The 23,196-nt window shown below is 46.0% G+C and overlaps 1 protein-coding gene across 1 annotated transcript in view; it reads left to right on the top strand.

Annotated features, from left to right (window-relative positions):
* The first annotated feature begins 17,611 nt into the window (after positions 1–17,611).
* The window catches only part of CCDC85C (coiled-coil domain containing 85C), a 102,260-nt gene continuing 96,675 nt past the window's right edge, over positions 17,612–23,196 (top strand). The window contains exon 1 of the mRNA XM_042813442.1: positions 17,612–18,704. Within this exon, the coding sequence (XP_042669376.1) occupies positions 17,993–18,704 (712 nt within the window). The 5' untranslated portion in view covers positions 17,612–17,992. The remainder of the gene's footprint in view (positions 18,705–23,196) is intronic.

Here is a 23,196-nt window from a genome sequence, read left to right as displayed (position 1 = left end):
CCATAGTCTGCAATTACTGGATAATTTTTGGTATCCAGTGTGGTAAAGCTAAGGGACTCCGGGTCAGGTAGGAGTGCTTTTTCTTCTGTTACACTGCTAATTGCTTTATGCAACACGTGTATCCTGTGCTCTGATATCCTGTGGACCCTAAGCCTCAGATCTCATTCAGAAATGTGTAAGAAGTGCTACCATGAAGAGTTGCCACGTGAGCTTTATCAAAGGACATCTTCATTAGCCTCTATTCTAGCATGATGAGAATGGGAAACTGGCTTGTCCACAGCACTGCCCTCACGAGATGAACAAACACAGTTGGCCTTGCCTCTCTGCATGCTTTCACCAAAACAAATGACTCTGGCAGCTTTCTTCTCTGGAAGCTTGAAGAAAAGATTTCCAGAACAGTTTAACCAAGGACCCTGCCTATGAGCAAAACGTTGCCTGCACATGTTCTTCATGTTGCACGACTCCATCTCCTGGCAACCAGGGGAAATAAAGCCAGCTGCTATTTGGAAATCTTAGGATCTCTTTTACGCTTTTGCTTTCAAACAGAGCACTCATGTCCCCTGGCTGTGACAGGGGCTTCCTGGGGACATTGCGAGCACTCACCAGAGGGCTTGGACATCTTCACCATGAGATCTTGCATGGTCAGGACAGCCTGGCACAGCCAAATTTCTCCCTGTTACAATTGCTACACATGCCTTACACTTGTATGAGTTTCACCTCTGATGCTTTAAGGAGGGTTGGGTCCAGCCTGTGGTTAAGGGGCAGCCTGAAAGCTAAAGATCTGTATTCAACTCCCTTGTTATGTGTCAGTAGTGTGCTGAAGATGCTGGTGAGACATAGAAGGATTTTGGAGTCAGTGGTCTGATCTCACATTTAGTCTCTCCCTGCCCCTGTTTCCATCAGTAAAACAGGAAGACAGTCCTTCCTGCTCCACATCTCTCTAATGTAGTACTGACGCCAGCAATAAAGACACCCAGAATTACTCTTTTCAATTTCTCAATTCAAATTCAATTCATTTTGGAGAAGAACAACAGATAAGACCCTGAGATACAAGCAATAGAAACAAATACTGATAATCACAAAAATATAGCAGCTGTTACTATAGAGCGGTAACATGCAGCAGTTCACCACAGCTACGCAAAAGGTTTCTAAATATGGAAAAATTCCTCCTTTACTCCAATGATTCTTGCCCTTTAAAAAACGGCCAGATGAGACTCTTTCTACCCACAGGGCTCTCCTGCAGTGACAGCTACATTAACCTTTGCTGACAAGCATTTCTCTTTGCTTGTAAAATCAGCTTAGTGAGTGCAAAATTCTTCCAGACTTTAAAATGGTTACCATCAAATCGAGATACACTACATGCAAAACAAAACAACCTCATGCCTTACAATTACTGTTGTGTTGTTAGCACTGCTCTGAGATCACTTGATGTGCTAATCCGTGATGATGGCTGGGCATCTGTCTGTTTTGGGTAATACTGCAGAATATATATGAATGTAGGAGAGGTTTTTTTTGCTGCGTTTCTCTCCCTGGGCATTTTCCTGCCCTTGTCGCCACGCTGTCTGCACAATGAGCAGCACAACAGAGGAGCAGTAATATATGCTTGGATTATTTGTCTGTTGCTTTTAGAACAATGCTTCAAAATTGCACATAAAGCCAATGCACTCCCTCATGCACACGGGCACGCTTGCACATGAGTGCACATTCTCTTCCCATCATCCTATTTCCCCATATTAATTTCACATCCTTCTTGCTTATGATCTGGGTTGTCCTCTGTGCATGAGAAATTCCTCCCATGCAAGCAGAGCTCTGGGTTTTTGGGAGGCTCCTGGCGTGTCTCAGCACCAAGCCTAAGTATCTGGGTCACAGGAGCTTTTCCACCTTGTCAGTGTTGAGATTTTCACATTGCCTTCGGTGATTTAAAAGATTTTGTAGCCCCATGGATTGAATTCAAACCGTGCGGCAGATGAAGTTTTTATGCAGTCAGTAATTTCTGATGCCATAAAGTTTCTGTGACATTTGTAATTGCTGACTGGGAATCTCTAGGACTGGGACCTTGTCATAGCGTGCAAGTCAGAGCCCAAATCTCCTCCATCCATCTAAAATATATAATGTCCAGGAGATTAGATCTCAGCAAGCTTTAATAAGGCAATACTTTATTGGAAAGGTAAAAAACATTTGACATGACCTCTTTGGGTAAGTGGCTAGCTTTGCAGTGTAAATACAATGCATTTTTGTACTGGCTCCACTGTTAATCCATGACATTATTGAAAAACTCTGACTGAGCTGAAGGATGCAAGTGTGGCTTTGAATGTTGCCTTTTCACCATGTTTGTTGGGACTGGAAATGCCCAAGTCAGATAAAAGACTGAAAAAACATTAAAGTAAAATACTAAATTGGGTATAAGAATGGAGCAAAAGGATGCAAAAGTGTCAGGAAATAATTTAGCTGCAACCACAAATGCAAATAAAATGAAATAAAGTCACTTTTCTAACAACTTCCAAGTTATATTGTTGTTATTATTTGCATTATTCTAGGATGCTGGTCTCCTCATCTTTGTAGAGACGCAAAGTTAGCTGGAAAATCAAGCAAAGAATGCTGAGTTTCTAATAAGCTCCTTGTGTGCACTTACTATTAACAAGCAAAATGTTTGGAGCTGACCTGGTCTTCTTCTGCAAGATAAAATTTGATTGTGTAGCACAGATCATTAGGAAAGAGGTGCACAAACTCTCACTGAAACTAAACTGAGTACCTTGTGAAGTGTATTCATGAAAATTTGTTTCATGGAACTTAGAGGGAAAATGATTTTCTGTCTCCTGTATACTCACATAAAGAACTGCGACGTCTTGTAGCTCTTTTACTTTCTATTACCATGTAGTTCTATTATTTTGACATCAAACAAGAAAAAAAAAATCCAAACTTAATACAGCTGTGAGAATTCAGGTCCTTCAGCACAATCTCAACAGGATAAATCAGTGGCAGAACAACCCCTCCTTCATTGGGGCCAGGATATCAGCCAGGTTGCTTTGTCCCTGGAGACCTGGATTGCCACTCACCCATGCAGCACTTAAGGACAGGGAGAGCTCATACAGGCTGTGGGAAACTCCTGGGCAGCCGTGCTCAGCGAGCTGGCAGGGTCGGATGCAGGGATTATGGATGGATGTGGAGGTCACCTCGCCTGCCCCTGGGTCAGCGGCACCGGCAGGGTGGGGAGTGACCCTTCCCAGGAGCACAAGGCTGAGTCTGCAGAAGGGAGTTCTGGGAACAATCTAGTTAATGAAATGAATGAGACCTTAAACTCCAACAAGAGATTTGTTTGTTTGTGTCTCCTGTTGACCAGCTACAAGCTCAAAGACTTCTTCCTAACCAGTAAATCGCTTTACTAGGAAGAGAGGCTGTACAGAAGGACATTTCATTCATGTCTCTCCCAGATACCTGCCCACTCTTCTCAACCTTAAAATAAATACCAGCTGTTCTGCTGCCAGAGATCCCCGAGCTTCTACTCTGCACTGGTCTTGCATGGGCTCTCCTGGCTGGAGCCTGGCTTTATTTTACACCTTGTTGAACTTTGACAATTTTTGTGTTTAATTCCAACAAACAAATCTGGTAAATGGCTCAGATAACCATTACTCTGGTGATGGTTTTTATTTGGTTTTGGTTGGTTTGCACTTAAATTGCTACAAATAATAAAATAACAGTCCAATTTTGCAACTTTACCTGACACATCCAGCTGATGCATTTACTTCATCGTTTCAGCTTCAAATAAGCCTAATCAAAGCATGTAAAGAAAACATCGTGTCAAAACAGTTCAGAAAGGGGTCACCAATAATTTAAAACTGTGGTCAGAGTGTCTGGATTCTAGGATCTGGAAGAGGAGGGGGACACACTATTGTTTTCTACACCTAAATGCTTAAATTCATTTGTAGAAATTCGGTTGGTTTAATTTCTACAGCTCATATGATTTGGACTACACACAGGTTCAAAAAAAAAGTGACCAAGCCTGAGATGGATAGTTGGGAAGAAGGGTGATTATTATTCCAATCTGATCTGAAATCTAAAAGAATTTCTAATTTATCTTATCAAGGTTTTCTGATGAGTAGTCACGAGGGAGATTTCAAAGGTCAGGGGAAATGAAATGCAGAATTACATTCAAATTAATCGGAGGAAAACTCTAGGCTGGCTTATTCTTACACCAGTAAACACTGACAATAGGCTACACGTTGCCCCAAAACACAGAAATATAACCTAGAACTGAATTGTACAGCAGTAAACAGAATGTAAAACACAGAAAAAAGCTCAGACCTTTGGTTGTAAAAAGGCAGAGCAGACAGAGGGGAGTAATGGAGCAGAGAAAAGAGGTGAATGTGAACTCTGGGAGTACTTGGCCAACCCGTAGGATTCACCAGGTCAGCCTTAAAGTTGCTTCCCTTTCACACTGCCAAGGTTTGAGGCTTAGGGATCTTAAATATGAGCCACAGAAAGTTTGCAAAGTTTTGATCAAGCACATATAAGCCCTGGAAGATGTGTTTGCTTTATTTAATCCATATGTTTGCTCATTAAATAATTCAGAAGATGTTATATTAAACAGACATCAGAGAAAACTGATGGAAGTACATTTGCTGAAGCAAGAAATTGTATAATGAGACATTCTATAAAAGAAGATGGACTTTTAAAGTCAGAATGGATTAAGGGCATGAATTCATGTGTCCCATGAGGACTTATTACTCATAAACTCCAAGGACATTCAGAGATCTTTGGAAAGAAGCAGGTCTCATCCCTGAGTTTGATTTTACAATCACTGCCGTTGTAAATAAATTGTTTTTATAGTTGTTTCAGTGTAACTGATGAAGAATTTTGTCTTATCACAGGTTTTTTGTAAGGAATGAGGAATTTATTAGGGATTCTTTTACATACTAGCGAAGACAAGAGAAAACATCATATAGTTACAACAACTGTGCCTTTCTTCTAAGACTTCAAAAGAATATAATTTAAATTTTATCCAGTGCATCGTTTTGAAAAAACAAATACATTTTTCCTTACCTGTGCAGTTTTCATAACACAATCAGCTTGGACACTGATAACAGCCTCATCAGATTCAAGGCTGATTTCACATTTTTATACAGTAATAATTGTATTATTTTCACTCTAACTACCATGTTGCCAGGGCTGCAGGAAAATGGTAATTTTATTTAACACCTTTGGTGACGTGTAGAACAACAAAGCTCAAATTGGAAACTTTGCTGTTAGTGCCCAGCTCTTTGGTTTCATTCACCAAACTCAGCTCTGGTGAGGCCAGAGTGACAATGGCAAGGACGAGGACAAAAGTGGCACAGGGCCCACGTCACCACACCACATGTACAGCTGGCCCTTGGCTATTTGTTGGACACTCCTCTTTGTAAATCGAGCAGCTGTGAGTCTGCCTGTTGAAGCTCAGGTTGGATATTAGGAAAAGTTTTTCTCAGAAAGAGTGGTGATGCATTGGCACAGGCTGCCCTGAGAGGCGGTGGAGTCATCATCCTTGGAGGAGATGCAGAACTGTGGAGATGTGGCACAGAGGGACATGGTCAGTGGCATGGTGGGATGGGCTGGGGTTGGACTAGATGATGTTGGAGTTATTTTCCAACCTTCATGATTCTGTGATTCTTGCATTGGACATGAGCTGTTAGGTGCACACATAATGTGACATCTTCCCCCATGTTGGACAGGTTTTTTTTCTCATTTTGGAGCAGCAGGCTTTGAAAAATCACCCATCAACCATATGTGTTGCCAGAGTAACACTTCCCTGTGACTGTTCAGCAAGGTTTGACTACCAGTACATGGGATGATCTGAGGGCTGGATCTCAACTGATGAATTCTGCTTATGTTCTAAAGTGGACAGGACACAGATTTTTTTAGTTGTCCTGTGTTCATTTGTGGCTCATTTTTCCTGCAGCAACTGGTATGTGCTAGGTTCGTAGCCAAAGTTGTGCAGGTTTGTAAAACAGGGTCTGAGAGAAGGAAATATTAAGCTCCATTAGGCACCAGATAGCCCTCTCATAACTTTCATATTAAATCCTTATGCATTTAGTTTACATAATGTTTTTCATTAGAAAGATCTGACCTCATTTATTAACTGCAAACTCTCATTTAAGAGAGGTAACACTGAGACTAAAAGCAAGTCCTACTCTAATTTAGCCAAAGGAATATTTGCAGAGCATTGAAGCCTAAATCACATTCCTGGTGGTATCGGGCCATTTGTGCTTCAGTTGCAAATGTATAGAATTTGCAGTTCTGAGATTTTTAAACCTTTGGGTTTATTTTAACAGAACTATTAGCCTAGTATCTGAAGCATGTTAATGGTAGTGTGGGTAACCAGGTTAGCATCCAAAGGTCTCCTCAGTCGTCACCCTCTTTGGCTGGTTGCCTATGCAGATTTGCCATCTCTTGCTTTACCAGTGAGCTCTTGGTGGGCAGGAACAATTTTCCTAAGAATTCTAAAGATTTCTAAGAGACCTGCAGTCTTTTAACCTGCTGTCAAGAGCAATAGCAATAACAATAACAAGTACTTGAAGCTGCTGAAAGGTGCTGGCCTGGTGCCTCTGAAGGCTTAAAATCCTTCTGTTTATCCCAGAGATACTGGAAGGAAGGAGTAGCTTAGCATAAAACGTTTTTCCTCCCTAATGCATTCACATCCTGATGACGCATTCATTTGTGCCCTTATCTTCCAAATCACTGTCATGGATGAGGCTGATAATTGGGTTCTCTTTGTGGTGTTGAGTTGTGGACACCTGTTAATGAGAAAGCTGACCCAAGGCACTGACCCAATTTACACAGGCTATTTAGCAGCTGTCAGGAGGTAGCAGCTGCCAGTCACAACCTGTTACTGGTTTGAACTGGTAACCCAGAGACAATGACTCCTATTGCACTGCTGCTGGTCCGTCAAGCTGCCTGCTTCCCTGGCAGCATGTCTCCTGCTTTAGCGTTGAGCAGATGTGACCACATGTCTAAAAATCTCCACTGGAAGAAGTGTGCAAAGGTCCAACAGTCTGGTACTAAAAGGACTGTCCAGAAGCCTGCCTGGGGACATGTGGTAGGGAGACTGGGGTGCACAGTTGTGCTGGGGTGATACATGTCCCCTGTGCTGGATCCTGCATCCCTCTACTTCCCAGTGGGCTTCTGTATGGGATGGAGGCTTCACATCTTTACTATACCCTATAAGACCAATACATGTGACTTCCTAAAATAGCTGAGGATTGGGACAGGGACACCATTTACAGACAGGTATAAATCAGTGCAAGTCATCTGAGCCTGCTGCTTCTTATCTCCAGGGAGAAGTTGCCTCACCCACTGAAATAAAAAACGGTGTATCTGGCTAATGTATCCAATGAGCATAAGGACTGCAAAATAATCCACCTCTAAGAAGATACGTGGGAAGACTGAAACACCAGCACTCAAATACACTTTGGTTTTGGCCTCAACTTATAAAAGTCTGATCCATTCAGTGCTCAGAAGCCAGACTGCATTTACAAGCTCTGAAACAGCCTGCTCCTGGGATGGAAATGGCAATAAATCACTACTTGATGAAATAACACATAAAACCACCCCACGTGGCCTCTTCTCTGCCTTCCCCCCACCTTTCAGCCTGGAGATGCAGAGCTCTGCCCAGCTCAATGAATGTGAGCAAGTGGGCAGGGGTGTCTGTTCCCAAGTAAGTGGCTTTTCCAGTCTGTCGGGCCAGATGAGCTGGGAGGAGAACAAAAGCCCAGTTGTGTCTCCCCTGCAGTAAGGTTAGATTACTCAGATGGTAAAATGAGGCTGGGATTTCTCTGAGGAACTGCCAGTGGTGTTTGTGGAGCAGCGTAACTCTGAGTGTTTCTGAGAGAATCTTGTAGTAAAAGTAATAGTAATAATAATTCTTTAAATCTGTACAACAGTTGCTTCTGTGGTCCACAGGACAGAGAAGATTCCATTCTCCCATGAGGGTAACAACAGAGAACTCAGAAAACCTTCCTCTCAGGGACACCATGCTGTGTATAGGAACTCTTTGCTTTGCTTATCAGTGAAAGAGAAACAATCTGTCTGCAGAGCATTCTGCATGATGTCAGTGTGCTTAGCTTCTGTAATGCTAAGAATTTGCATGTCCTGTGGCATCACAGATGTGGCAAAGCCATAGTTCCAGGAGTGACCATCAGCACACAGGTCCTCGGGATAAGGAAGCACTGAGTGCTCAAAGGGTTCCACCCACAGGAGGAGCAGCTGAGAGATGCTGATCTCTTCTCCCTGCTCCCCGAACCAAAACTGCTTCCAAGGATTGCTATCCTGTCTCCCTGCCATGGAGATGGACCTAACACACACCCCTGCCCTAAACTGCTGGAAGAACTACTCCTCTCTTTCTTTTTCTCTCTTTCTTCTCTCTGCGGGTTTTGCAGGGAAATATGCCTCCCAGTATCATGGAAACTCTGCTTTCTGCAGCCTTCCTCCTTCAATATTTTCTGCAGGTCCCACTGCCACAGGCAAAGCAGAGGCACTTCAGACAGCAGAATCTACTGGTTCTCTCCATAGAGGAAGTATTTGCTTGTGAATGTTTCTGTATTCAGATATCTAAAGCCAAACTTGTTAAAATTACGCACTGCTAAGGTAAAGCTTTGGAAGATTTCTGGGCAGACCAGATCCAGTCTCTTTTTGGTGGCAATGCATATTGTTTCCTCACTGGCACTGTACCATTTGCCAGCACCGCACAACATTTTCTATTCCTGGGCCACTGGTTTAAAGCCAACTCTGCCCAGTAGCAGGCCAGTTACACCAGTCAGTGGAGAGCAGCAGTCCACATAGCCCAGGTGGAAACACTAAGCGGGTTGTCCAAGGCACTATGGCTCAAATGGGCAAGGGACCAGGACAGAGTCATCTGCAGGGCTGATCCTCAGAGGGGATGCTGCTGGTCCCAGCAATAATATGGACCCAATGGACATGGGGTAGAACTGCATTGAGCACGTGGATGCAATAAATTTGCTTTGATGTGTGCTATGCTATGCTCTGTTTAGCTAAAACTTCAGTTTCCTGAGTTGTGAGTTCCTGGAAACTTTTTGCTTCTAATGAAGGCAAAGCAGAGAATATAAAAATAAGTTCAAGTGAGCAACTGTGACCCATCAGTTAAGCTTGGAACGCTCTGCATGCTATCAAAAGGTACTTGCAGTGTGGTTTCAAGCAGTATCTGCAAAGACAAACTCCAGTTGGACCCAAAATATGAACTGCTCTAAGAATCAAGTTCTTCTGCATGGGAAATGATGAGAAGATGCTAGAAGAATGAATATGAACACAGGAGCCTTTGCTGCTCTGAGCTCCCATATCTGACAGATTATCTCCACACCATTAAAAATGACCACAGCCCTAAGGCAAGTAATTCCTCACTTTCCAAGTGTTTCTTCTCTGCTGAAGAGAACTGCCCACTCAGTGATGTGAGCCTGCATGAGGGCACGACTCGGAGCCAAGCACTGCTGCCTCAGTGAACAAGATCCAGCTGAAAAAGAGCGGTGAATACAAAGGCTCAGCAACCTGCTGGTCCGAGGAAAAATGCAAAGGAAACTGGCATTACTATGTGTGCATGGAAGGCAGTGCCAAACGGCATCAGGAGAGTGACAGGCGTGCAGGAAATTTAATATAATGCTGTGCCATGCTGGAGAGAAGCAGTGGCAGGAGCAGCCATCACGCTGAACCTTGCAATCACAATCTTATTACCCCATTGCCACCTGGGGCTTCCTTTGGCTCCGGTGGTGAGAGTGCCTTTCTTCCTCCCATTTGTATTCAAATGGCATCCCCGATTGTAACTGCATCCCTGTCCTATAGCAGGCAGCGGACGTGGGCAGAATGCAGAAAGCCAGGCAGAGTCACCTGCACACCAACACCTGCTGTGGCTGCCGGCTGCAAATCAGGCTGGGAGATTGATTTGGGCATATCAACAGCAAGGAGCACCGTTTTGGAGACCTCCAATTTGTCATGTGCTGAGCAAGATGTGGGTGTCTGCAACACCTCCCCTGCCTCAGTGTATCTCTACTCTGCTGAGGCCCAAAGCACTGGACAAAAGGAAGGTTGCTGGTCTAGAATAAGGGGCAGGAAGCTTACAGGAGTAAACTAATCTACAAATTATAGGAATTTATTATTATTATTTTCACATGCAGAAGAAGAGATTAGCTGGAATTGTTTTTATCTGAATTTCAAGCATGATTTCCCAGAGGGCCCCACATCCTTGAGCCTTCATTTTGTGCACTGTAAAAATGAGGGCCCTTTGGAAGGACATGTGCCTGGTTTAGATTTAACCAGCCTCAGAATTCAGGGTTCTTTACTTCAGCTTAATCTCCAACCTTTCTTCAGAAATAAATGATTTAGAAGTCAATAGTTATCAGGAAGGATAGAAAGTGAGATGTAACCTGAAGACCTGTGACAGCAAATTGGTGACTTCAGCAACATTTCAGTGCCCTGGGGAAGAACGCGCTGTCTTTCTGTCTAATATGGCTCCAATTTCACTTTATTTCAAACATCACACAAGGCAAAGGTAACAGGTAACATGCTCAGTCATGGTGAAATCCCATTGTTTTCACATTTTGTAACACTGTTGTAGATTTGCTTGGAGAAACTGATCACATTTCTTTCCAAAGAAAGAAATTTGTGGAGTTTTCATTTTGGTATGGAATGTATTAAAGCTGGATGTTGTCACTTACGATACTGTTCCTTTAACTTGCTCTGCTTGACACTATGAATTATTCAGATATCTCTATGATATATGGAAGTAGTGTCAGCATTTTAGGGCATGGCTCTGTCATTCTCATCTGTTATAAAATCCCAGTGGCTTCAGTGAGCTACAAAAGAAGGCAAAATTACGTCCTCAGCACGGTCACTGTCTTGCAAGCAGAAAACACGCTTTACTACTGAGTGAAGGGTACAGTACGAAAAGGCCTTGCTTATAGTACACAACTGGGTGTTTATGTTTTCCTGGTCCATCAATACAGCTAAGAGAATTTGTTCATTTGATGCACAACAGAACTGAGAAAAAAGAGTGTAAGGAACATGGTGGATAGTATAACAGCTTATTTGCTGTATTGTGGAACTGATGAGGTTCCATTGACTTCATGCTGCTAATACTGATGGCTTTGTTTGCTTGAATAGCAAGGTGCCTCTTTTGTAGCTACCAGTGCCAAGCCCAGTGCTGCCCAAACATGGAGCTGTGCCAGAGGAAAGTAGGATGTGCATGGATGAGGGAGCACTGGGGCACTACAGAAGAGCCTGGGTGGTTGCTGCATCCTCCTGGTCATGGAACAGACTAAAACCCAAGGACGATCAGTCCACAGTGCTCCTTAAGAACAGCACTAATATTTTTACATTTCTGTGTTAATTTTCCTCCTGTTTGTTTGTTTGTTTGTTTGGTTGGTTTTTTTAAACAAATGATGACAAAGATCATTCAGTTGCAGTAATCTAAAATCACTGCTGCTCATGGAACAACACTGCACCTCATCCCAGACATCTGCAAAGGACTGGTAAAAGTCGTAGGGAAAGCGTAGAGGCAGTGAGAGAGAGGAAGAAATAAGAATATATGAATACACTTTCAGCAAAGCCACTGTTTAAATCACCAGTGACTTAAATGGTGCAGATCTAAATCCCAGGAATTTCCTGAGCTTTATGCAGTTGGTGCACATGAAAGATGCAACTAAAAACGGCGAGTGCTGTGCTTCTGTCTTGCAAAGCAACCTCCTGCAAGCACCTCCAGGCTGTGGGGACCTAGTTCTGCCCCATATTCACAAAGCCCTCTTTTGTCAGCCTTGCACGGAGCTCAGGGTGGACTTCGGTTTCCAGGATATCATGGCATGGTAATGGAGGAGTGTAGTAAATCCTTTGCTTTCATTTCTCCCATGTATTTGTTGGATCACCCAAGTTTACAGGGAAATATTTACAATAGGAAAAGGTGTATCAAGCTATCTCTGGCCTTCTTCCCATATTAGATAGGACTGCAAATATTTTTGGAAGAGATGTAAATCTTACTACTTCTGGGAAGAAGCCAAGCAGTACCAGATGGCAGAGAGGAGGAAACTCACCCTATGGGCAGGTTTTTCACAGAATTCTCATAAGCATCTGGTATTGGCCACTGGCAGAGACAGTACAGGAGCCAGTGCTGCGATCCAGTCTGCCATATTCCTATTACTATATCTTACATATTCAGGAAGATATGGAAAGCTTTTTCAAATTTTATTTCTTGACACACATCTGGTTTCACTTATTGCACTCCTTATTTTTGGGTAGAGGATGGCAGAGAAGGTGACTCAGCTTGAGGCACACGGCTGTCCAGGTGATTAATATGTTGTAAGAGGAGTTGGGGGATTTTTCTTAATACTTGGAAGAATAGCTCTGACACTGCATGCAGCTTTCTGACTGCACAATGAAGTTGGATCCTCAACACACTCTTAACTAGCAGAGAAATTTTTGCTATAGCTATTATGTCTGCATTTGGGAAGTGTCAATCACCTGCAACTCTCAGCTAGGGGCAGCACATATGCCTATTTCTTTTTAGGATTTAGATTCAATAAACATAAAGAATAAGGATGGAAAAAAAATGTATTGCATTGTAAGAAACAGACAAACTTCACTGAAAATGAAGCTTTGGTCATTGGTGTGGGTTTGGAGATTTTTACAGGCTCCTTCTGCTTGATTTGAATGTACCGTGTAGAGGCTTATGCCTTTTACAGGACCTGCTTTTGTGGCATGGGAAAGAGTTTGCAGGTCACAACAGTATTCTTCTCCAAATATCCTGAAGGCTTTGAAACAAGTTGGTGCATTTAATAATTTTCCTAGTAGTTGCAGGGCATGAAATAGAAAGGTTTTGTGGACACAAGATGAAACCCTCATTAATACATTCTACTTTCATAAGCAGAGCCACTGAACTGGATGGCCCAGTAATATTGCCAGAACCTAGCATTATGAAGTGATGCACAATCTTGTCAGAGGCTGCTTTTTCTGCTCAGCCACATGGGCACCTTGAGGGAGGAAGGCTTTTCATGGCAAAGTTCAGCTGATCTGCCTGGATTGTACACTCAGTCTCTGGGAAAAGAAGGAATAGTGACCCAAGGCAGTTGTTCAGGTAGCTGAGTCATGTAAAATGTTCTGGCTCAAAATACTGCTTAATCAGGCTAGAAGCAAGTTCCCTATCTTAATAGCAGAGATTAGGAGCACTGCATGTTTTTCGTTACCGTACAGCTTTGTTGCACAAAACAGAACTTCCACTGACGCAACCTGGATGGTGTATTTCAAAACATTAATCAAGGATTAGTCCTTGGCACTGATTTATGAGAAAATACAAATGCAGTGGAGGATTTATAACCTGTGTAAATGATTCACGGAGCACAGGCTTTATGAGACAGGTCCTCAGCCTGGGTAAACTGGAACAAGGCCTTGCAGCACACACAGTGCTGCGGACTTCCTATGCTCTCTTGGGAAAGCAAAGTCATATGAAAGTCCCTCTGGGATTCCTCCATTAGGTGTGGGGTTCCCACACCAGGGGAGTGGGATCTGTGAGATCCAGCCCTCCCCGGGACAAAGCAGTAGTGCAGACCTGAGCTTGAAGTGCTTTCTGTAATACTAACGTAGCCCTGTAGAGGGAATGCTTCGGTAAGGCTTAAATGAGGCTCTATATCACTGTGAAGTATCAGGGCACAAACTCATTCTTTGTGTCACCTGCTGAGTTCGGGAGTTAACGTCAAGAGCAAATTTACCCAGTAGATTCTTTTTTTTTATTCTTTCTTTTTCTTTTTCCTAAAATTCTTATCATGCTATGATTCGCTTTAAAATTCCATCCCTGACTGAAGAGGGTGGAAGCATTTGTTTGATTCAGTGCAAGGGATAGGCTTTGATGCTCTATTTCATGGGTATAAAAAGCATAAGAAGACATGCATATTGAAAATGCTCTTCACTCAAAGCTTGCAGAAGGCCCATGGCCAAATGTAACAAAAGGAATCCGTGGTGTGCTGTTTACCAACTTCTGTACTTCATCTTAAATTGGCACGGGGAAATTGTAGTTCCTTCTGAACAGCACTGCAAAACTGGGTTTGATAAGTGAAAATAAAAAGCACAGACCCATCCAAAAATACTCCAACGATGTGTGTTATTTGTGTTGATTAAAAATCTGCTTGCAACACAGGTTCAGCTATTGATCACAAAGCGGTGCACTGACTTAGTCCTTTCCCTCCAAGGTGTCAAAACTATCACTTCCACTATGCAGGTGGATAACCTGGGCCACAGCTTGATGCTGGCAAACTCCGCACCTTTGCTCCAACACTGCTGCCTTTCCAAGCTAAAGGGATTTTCCTCTGCTGCAACGCAGCACCCACCCTGAAGGGAAGCTGCACATTGGAAGAGATGCATCATGTCCACTCACTTCAGGCCTTGCTCACTCCACCTGCTGTCTTTGCTGCAGGTCAACGCATGTTTTTGTCAGGTGTCCATCAGCACCAGATAAATGCCTTCCTAGCACCTTTATAGGCAGTTTCAGTGCCACCTCCAGACCACGCAGCTCTCCAGATGTCCAAGAACAAGTCACTGTGCTTTAAAGTCTACCTGGACTTCAGAATGAGACAAATCCCTTGTGCACCATAGCAGAGTGGACTTGTGCCAATAACATTTTCAAAAGCACAGACACAGAGAACTGAAAGCATGCCTCAATCATCACAGTGACTTCCTCTGTGGATATTAATAATCTCCTCACTTCCTCTGAGGAGCCCCCCTGTCTGCTGGCAGAGCCATCCATAGAGTTCAAATTTCTGAAATTTTCATCTGGGAAAAACAACAACAACAACAGCAAAACAGCTTTTCTTGGGAAAAGGATGGTGCAAATGTGAGGCAGCCCCAGAGATACGCTGCCAGGCCAAGACCGTCCATGAGCTCACTTGCACCTGCAGGGCCTGGCTGCACCTGTGCTCGTGGTGCAGGTGCCGGGGCCTCCTCCTCCCCTCTGACTGCTGTGGGTGAGGAAAGGCCTCTGGGAGCTGATCCCCACTCTGCTCCTCCTTCCCCCAGCCACTGCCGGGATCTGCGAGTCAGATCACCGCCTGGGAGGGCCCAGGAGAAGCACTTTCCTCTTCCTGTAGGGAAGGATGTGATTAAAGCCTTGTAAATAGAAGAACTTGGCTTGGGGAACGCTAAGATGCCTTCTTGAGGCAATGCAACCCTGAGCATGCCCCATTCTGAAAGGTGTTACTTCCATGACACAGCCTGGTTTTGCAGCCAGCTGCCAGTGGCCCCTCTTGCACTGGTCCCCTAGATCTGGGATGTCAGAGGGAAGCAGGAGCAGACTTGCTTCACACCTGAGAGAGCTCTCATTGGCTCAGGACAGTGCACAGACACCTGCTGGTTTCCACATCCCCCCAGGTGACTGCCTCCACGGTGAATTCACAGCACGCCGTTACAATTTTCTCCATTGCTTCTCAGGCAGGCAAGGCAGCTCTTCAGCCATCTTGCCCAGCCCCGGCCTCCTGAGCCTGTCTCACCCGTAAGGAACAATCCCAATGAAGGGAGCATGCAGATACTGTGCAAAAGCCTACTGCATGAGGGCAATGCTATTCCCTTCTCTGCAGGGAATTACCTGGGTTTGTGTAAAAGTTATGATGATTGTCTGTAGGTGGGACTGAGGATTGACAACCTGCATATCCCACATGAAGCCCTAGGACCAGTCATTGATAACAAAAGGATATAAGCTGCTTGGGGAAAGGAAAAGGACCAAAAGTCACCACAGAAGAGATGAGCTCCATCAGAAGAAGGTAAGTCTTGTGCTTCAGCAGGACATTATAGGTCTTAGAATGGAAGGGACCTTGAAGACTAACTAATTCCAGCCTGCCTGTCACAGGCAGGGCTGCTACCCACCAGATCAGGCTGCCCAGGCCCCATCCAACATGGCTTTAAACACCTTCAGGATTCAGAACTTCGCTAGGGAATCCAGGAGTGGGCAGTTTTCTTAGTTTGCCAACATATGCCAGGGCTCAGAAACCAAGCAGCATGCAAAAGAAAATCAAAGGAACTGCATATTTGCTGATTAGACTTAGAAATGTAGCACCAAAAGGCAGAAGTTGCAATTCTCCATCCTTCTCTGGACTGATGCTCCCTCCATGCACAGACCATCTGCTCTGCATCCCACGCTCTGGCAGTAGATTCGATGCTTCTTCCTTGCTAGAGGGTGTCTTGGACCAGCTCCACAGTGTGGTCAGAAACCTGAGGCGGTGCTGAGTTAACCCTGGAGTCAAATCATTTACCAAGGTACCTTGGGAACACAAAGCTGGCAATTCCCCTGAGTTTTTAAAGGAGGCTCATGTGGGAAATACTGGCAGCACTACACTGCCCTGGTGCATTTTCACAACGCAATGCTGGCCAAAAGCAGCTGATATTTCAAGGAAAAGTGCTTTAGACTAAAAGTCAGGGGATATGATGCAAGGATGTAGGAAATCTGCCTACATGTTGCCTAGGAAATCCACTTTAACTTTGTGAACTTTCTGTACCCTTTACTGGGTTCTGTCTGAGACGCCTGGAAGTGACACTGGCACACCTGATCGTAAAGATTATAGGAACCTGGACAGGTTGCTACGAGGAATAGCACAACACATTTTTAAAAGCAGTTCTGCCCCACACAGCGGGGGAGGGGGGGGGGGGCGGGGGTTGACGGAGCGGAGAGGAGGCCGAGGGTTGCAGCAACCTGCAGGCTGCGGAGGCTGCGGCGGGCACCCGGCTGCGGCGGGCACCCGGAGACAAAGGCGGCTCAGAAGGGACGCGGAGCTCCGCCGCTGCGCCCGAGCGTTTCCCAGCGACTGGCGGCAATGTAGCTGGGGCCGCTCCGGCGCCGCTTCCCTGCGCCGCACGGCGGGCTCGTCTTCCTGCCTGTCCGACCCCACCCTTCCCCGAGCTGGTGCTTCCCAGGAAAAGAAAGGAAGAAAGAGGGGTGGAAAAAAAAAAAAAAAAAAAAAAAAAAAAAAAAAAAGCCAACCAGCGATGGGAAATACGGGCAGCCCGGCCGCAGCGAGCAGAGCACGGCGGGGTGGGGAGCCGTTCCTTTGTACCTGCCGTTTGAAGGCGCCAGGCGGCCCTACGCCGGCCGCGCGGCCGCGTTGCCGGTAACCCGAGCCAGCGGCGGGGCGCGGCGCACCGGGGCTCGTCGAGCGCCCGGCCCGGCCCGGCCCCGGCAGCCAATGGGGCAGCGCGGGAGGGCGGTGCTCGGCCCCGCGCCGCTCCGCTCCGCCGCCAGCAGCCGCCGCTCGCCGCCTCCTTCGCCACTGCCGCTCGGTCGTGCTGAGGCTGGGTCTAGAGCCAGGGTCGGGCCGCGCCTCCCTGCCCGGCGGGAGGTGGAACCAGCCCGGTGCTGCCGCCCTTCCCCTCCCTCCTGAGGACTGAGCCATTCCGGGAAGGCGCCGGCTCCCCCGCCGCTCTTCGGCAGCGCACCACCGGCATCGGCCGCCGCCGCGCAGGGCTCGGCCCCACGTCGCCGCGGGTTTGGGGGCGGGCAGCGGCCGAGCGGGGCGGCGGCAGCGGCAGCGGCAGCGCGGAGCCCGTTTCTCGTCTCCCACAGCGGGGCTCGGCGGGCAGCGGCGGGAGGGGCGGGGAACAAGTGGACGGAGCGCCCCGGAGGAGGGGGCCGGTCGCCTCGTAGTTGTTTCGCCCAGGGTAAGTTGGCCGATCCCCTGCGAAGGCTTCGCTCGGAGGCGGCCGATTCCCCGCCGCCCCCAGCCCCGTGTGGGGGGCGCGTCTTTTTTTTTTTTTTTTTTTTTCTTTCTTCCCCCTTTGGATTGCTTTTTTATTATGGATTCTATGGGGAAGCAGATATTCCAGTCGGGCTTTACTGTACCATCTTGTCCAGCATGCTACGGGGAACTATAATTTTTCTTCCTTAAGATGCTGCAGTGAATTTCAGTCCCAGGAAGTCAAGCGAACAAAAATAACCCATATAACCTGAACCGTTTGCTACTCTGTAAGAGCAGACACTTTCCAGGCACAGATGATGGCCAAAAATTCCCTCGAGGGGTCTAAAGAGGACCTGAGCAAAATTTCGGAGGAGGAAATGCTGAGGTGGGGCAAGGAAGAGCTGGTGAAAAGACTGAGGAAAGTGGAGAATGAAAAGATGAACTTAATGGTGGAACACGGCAACTTGATGAAGGATGTGAACCGGCGGCTGCAGCTCCACCTGCACGAGATCCGCGGGCTGAAGGAGGTCAACCAGAAGTTGCAGGACGACAACCAGGAGCTGCGGGAGCTCTGCTGTTTCCTGGACGACGACCGACAGAAAGGCAAGAAGCTGTCGAGGGAATGGCAGAGGTTCGGGAGGCACACGGCCAGTGTGATGTGGAAGGAGGTAGGCATGTACCAGCAGAAGCTGAAGGACCTGGAGGCGAGGCAGGAGACCCTGCTGCGGGAGAACGTGGAGCTGAAGGAGATGGTGCTGATGCTGGATGAGGAGCGGAGCGGGGCTGGCTCGCGGAGCTCCATCGACAGCCAGGCCAGCCTGACCAACCTCAACGGCGGCTCTGCCACCAGGGACGTGGGGGATGGGAGCAGCACCTCCAGCACGGGCAGCGCTGGCAGTCCCGACCACCACCACCACCACCTCCACCATCACAAGGCTGGCGACAGCAAGGCTGGAGCCATGCGGAGGTCCATGGATGACCTATCTGCGCCTCTTCATCACCGGAGCATCCCCAATGGTCTCAACGGTGAGTTTGCCCCCCTCGCAGCTCTGCCCACAGCAGGTGCCTTTCCCTGAACCCACCTCCTCTCGGCATGCACACCTGCCTTGTACTGGGGTGAGGAGTGCTGTGGGGAAGAGATCTTGCCATCCTCACCCCTGCCCTGCTGTGGAAGGGCAGCCAGGGGTGGTGCAGGGAGGAGGTCGCTGAGCTTCGCCTCGCTGCTTGGCTAAATGCTGCTGTTTGGGGTTAAGGCTTGGAGGCATTTATCTGGAGGATTTTGTTTTCTTGTTTTTTTTTTTTTCACATCAAAAAAAGCAGGTTGTGTTTTCAGTCACTGATTTTCCCATCTCTCCCTCCTGTCTCTTCCCCCTTTACATATTCTGAGTGACATTGGGCTTGTTTATTTGTTACTTGGATAAGATTGATAAAAGCCTAGCTGCAATTTGGGAAGAAGCTGATGGAAGCATAGGGCTGCCCCATCACCTGTTATTAGCTCTGTGGGCTCTCAGGGTAAGCTGCCTGGCTGTGCAGTGCCCAAAGGTTTGAAAGAGCTGGGTCTTCATTTCCCCCGTTCCTCTTCAGAAGCAGGAGGTTGGTTTGCAGGTAAGAGTCTGCTCTCGAAGGAACAGTGTTCACGATTTTGTGTAACCCAGTCATTAAAGTTAAAAGTGAGCTCCACAGTGAAACCATGCCAAATCTCTGACCGCTTGTATTCAAGCACGTTTTCTCCTGTTGTCAAATAGTGGCCTTATATATATTCCAATAATATATAATATATATAATAATAATATTGGAATATCTTTAAAATAGATTATTATTTTTTTCCTTTAAAATCAACAAGACCTATTTTGGTCAGGAGGTTTTGATGGGAGTCAAACCAAGCATCAGTCTATTTAACTGTTGTATACAAGAATCCTTTTGATGTTTTTAATCCTCTTTTCCAGCCAGAACAGGGCACTGGGATGGGGCTTCTGGATGCGTTGGCCAAATAACTGCCTCCAGTGCCCAGAGCTTTCAGTTGTCCTCGTGGGGCCAGTGAGTGCAGGGCCTTTTTTGGGTGCCTTATGGCAAATGCCCCAAGAGGTCTGAGGGCACATGCACCGAACAGCCCAGTTTTCTAGTGGCACGCTTGTCCGAGAATCTGCTGTGCTCGGTCCTGTTGCCGCAGCTGCATGTTTCCACTCGCAGCTGGAGATGTTCCTGCCACCTCGCCCAGCAGTCAGGGCTTGCTGGTTGAAAGGGTGATGCAGTCACCAGATGTTGCAGGATACAGCAAGCATCTTTTTTTTTTTTTTTTTTTTTTTTTTTAAGTGCTGTGTAAATCAGCCGTGTCTTGTTTGTAAAGCTGCAGATGGCCTCTGCTCCTGCGTTTTCGTAAAGCCTTGCTGTTCAAAGAGGCCCAGAGAGCACCTGTCGGACGCTGAGTGTGCTGTTACAGCTTTGGAACAGAGGGCTTTGCAGTTCTGGTTTCTGAACCTCAGAGCAAATCCCTCTTTGGTATCGACTAATTCCGTAGGTTTTAGTGACTTTAGTTTCCCAGGTGCCGGGTTTGAGCTGAGGAAGATGCTCTCTGGGAAGTACTGAAGCTAACTGAACTCTTTACAACCAGCCTGGCTTCATTTCTGAGGCTGGGACAGATACGATCTGCACTTTCTAGGGTAATAGTAGATGGAAAGATGCAAACAAACCTGATTTCTCTACTTAGGTAGTGAAGCTGTAAAAAGGCTTTAAATAGTTGTCTTCTCAGATAGCATCGGCATTCAGCGAGGCCATTTCCCTCAGTGTGCCTTTGGAAATTCCTGTGCATACATATGTAAATGTGAAGCTTATCAGGCCCCTTTTTGACTGACAGCAAGAAGTGTGGTGGGGAGGCTTGCTTGGGACCGGGTGGCAGTTTTCGTTTAAGCCTGTGACAATGTGGAAGAGCGGGGCAGGTGAATGTGGAAAAAAATGCAGTAAGTCAGGTCGGTGGAGAAGCTGTCACTGCGAAGCCTTTGCGGCACCAGCTCCCTTCCATCCCTTTTGGTACCAACCCTGCTTTTGACCTCTATCGGTTAGATGTTGGCCTTTTTATCACTTTTTCCTAAATACCCAGGTTTTCTGCAGGACCGTTTCATCAAGTTAGTGCTTTTCTGAAAGAACATGGGAAAGAAAGAGTGTGGGAGCTGTCTGTTAAATGCCCCTTGAATGGTGGCTTTTAAATGAAATCTTAGCAACCAAAGGTTGATTAAATATTTGTTTTCTCTTCATCAATTCTTTAGAAGTGAATTGGTAAACCAGGACTCTATTTATTGCTCACAGTGTACTAGCCCAGTGTGAGCTGATGAACTTCAGACTCTTTTGTACAGTTTGTACAGTGAGTCCAGTGGAAATGATACTAGTTAAAAAAAGCAGAACCCACAAACAAACCTGGTTCATCTTCCCTTGGTTTATAGAAGTTTCTTTAATTTTATAAACTGGCTTTTTGGAAGCCGATACCTGCAACCTGATGACTGAAGATCTGCTCGTGGATGATAACGTAATAAGCATAACTAATAGTGTGAAAGTAGTTAATATTAGATGACACGTGCAATCTTATACAATTCCGGATATTCTGCTATAAGCTGAGAGAACGTCTGTCTATTTGAAGGTAAATGCTCTTTTCATTCTCCGCTTAGTGACATGTGAGCTGGGAGTCTTGGTGGTAGGAGTATGGGCATCTCCAGACTGCATGATGAGAGCTGGCCAGTTGTATCCTTGTTGAGTGACACACCACAGTTCCCATAAGCCTACCCACAAGTCCAGGACAGATACTGGAGCACAGTTGCGCTATTTTGCTTGTGAGTGCTTTGGCTTTACTTTGTGTACATAGCAGGAACCTCTGTGTATGTGCATAGTCTTTATGGACTTGCAGGTTAGGCAGCCCAGTTGGAGCTACTGCTGTTGCTACTGCCTTGTTTCTGCCAGAATAAAGTTTCCAAAAATCCCTGGAGGGGAAAAAGATACCAACAAAGACAGCCGTAGTGGGGGATATTAACATTACTTGCAGGCTGAAATAAGCCTTCAGATCCCATGGAGGTATATCCCTGGACTGTAAGGTGTGTGGGAACACTGGGAGTGACTCAAAGCTCCCTGAAGCAGTGTAACAGCTCCCACTAATTTTAGCCTCCTCTAGATCTAACTGGAACATCTGTTTATCCAAAAACAACCTAAAGGAGGACAGTTGTCTTTGGTAGGATTTATGTGTACATCTGGGCGAGATCGAGAGAGCCTCTGTGCTTTTGTTGCCAGTTCAGAACGACTCAGTCCTCCTTGCTGATGGTTGCTCCATGCAAGTCAGTCCAGGTGGCTTGTGAGTCCTGCAGGCTGGCAGGGTGTGAGTTCTGCCAGTCTGGTGAAACGCTGCCGTGAGACATGGGTGAGCGCATGTTGTGGCTTTCCTCGCCTACGCTGCAAGCCCACAGTGATACAGATTGCTAGCTGTTGATGAGTCTGGGACAAAATCCAGCGCATGCATGGGAAGTTTTTTGGGCTTTCATCTCCCCACCCATGCCATCAAGTAAATTTTATCGTCACAACTTCTTATTCACTTGCTGCAGAAGCAGTTTGCTCTGAGTTCCAAAAATGGGTCAGGCTGTTGCCCTTGTCTCTTTGACTTATTTTCCAGTTGGATGAAATGGTTATTTATTTCTTTATCAATGTGAATAGGCTCTTGAAAAGAATAATTCTTAAAAGCATCAGCATTTCAAAAGTGGCCAGAGAGGTGTTGAGGCAAGTGATGGGCACAGCAGATAGCTTATCATAGCATAAACATTAATCTCTGGCCTATCGCTGCTGTCTGCTCTGAGGGAAGAGGAATGGCCTCTCTGGATGAGAGGGTGGGAAAAGCTCTATTTCTATTGATTCCCACTTGTAAATGTCCACATGTTTACCTAGAGGGTACAATATATTACATTTAAAATGGTGGCAAAGAGAAATAGCTGTTCCCTGTGGGTTAGTATTGATCGGGTGTACAGCCACTCTGTACTTCTTCTCATATCCTTTAGGCCAAAGTCCTTTGTTTTTATTAGTGTATTTATAATCAATATACATATTATTTACTATGACATGTTAATGAGACCTTTGAGATGAGAACACGCAGAAGTGAGGTTCATCAGATTTAAGTTGAAGTATCTACAACATAGGCTGTAACATCTGTGTCTCTTTGGGCTTCCATTATAGGCCATCATGGTGACATCAGTTATAACACTGAAATGTCTATGTCTGCTTTAGGAGAAGCATTGTATTGTATGTGCTCTTTGTACTAATGGGAAGGCAGCTTGTATGGTTAGTTTATATGCAACCGTGTAGTCAGGTAAGAGCAATCCTACTAGAGGAGCTGTGGTGACCGTGTTCTACTCTTCCAGTGCAGCTGTGCTAGCACTGATGAAAGACAGGAGATTCACTTTTCCCAGTAAGTCAGATGTCACCTGCAGTGCTAACTGTCAGAGCTCTATGGCCCGTGCCATGATTTAACTGTGAGACAGAGGTTTGGCTA

This window comes from Centrocercus urophasianus, unplaced genomic scaffold, assembly GCF_019232065.1.
Source record: "Centrocercus urophasianus isolate 14NV4802_14NV808 unplaced genomic scaffold, USGS_Curo_1.0 seq_14, whole genome shotgun sequence".
NCBI lineage: Eukaryota > Metazoa > Chordata > Aves > Galliformes > Phasianidae > Centrocercus > Centrocercus urophasianus.
Note: the sequence above shows the minus strand (reverse complement) of the source record. Positions and strands in the feature narration are given on the sequence as shown.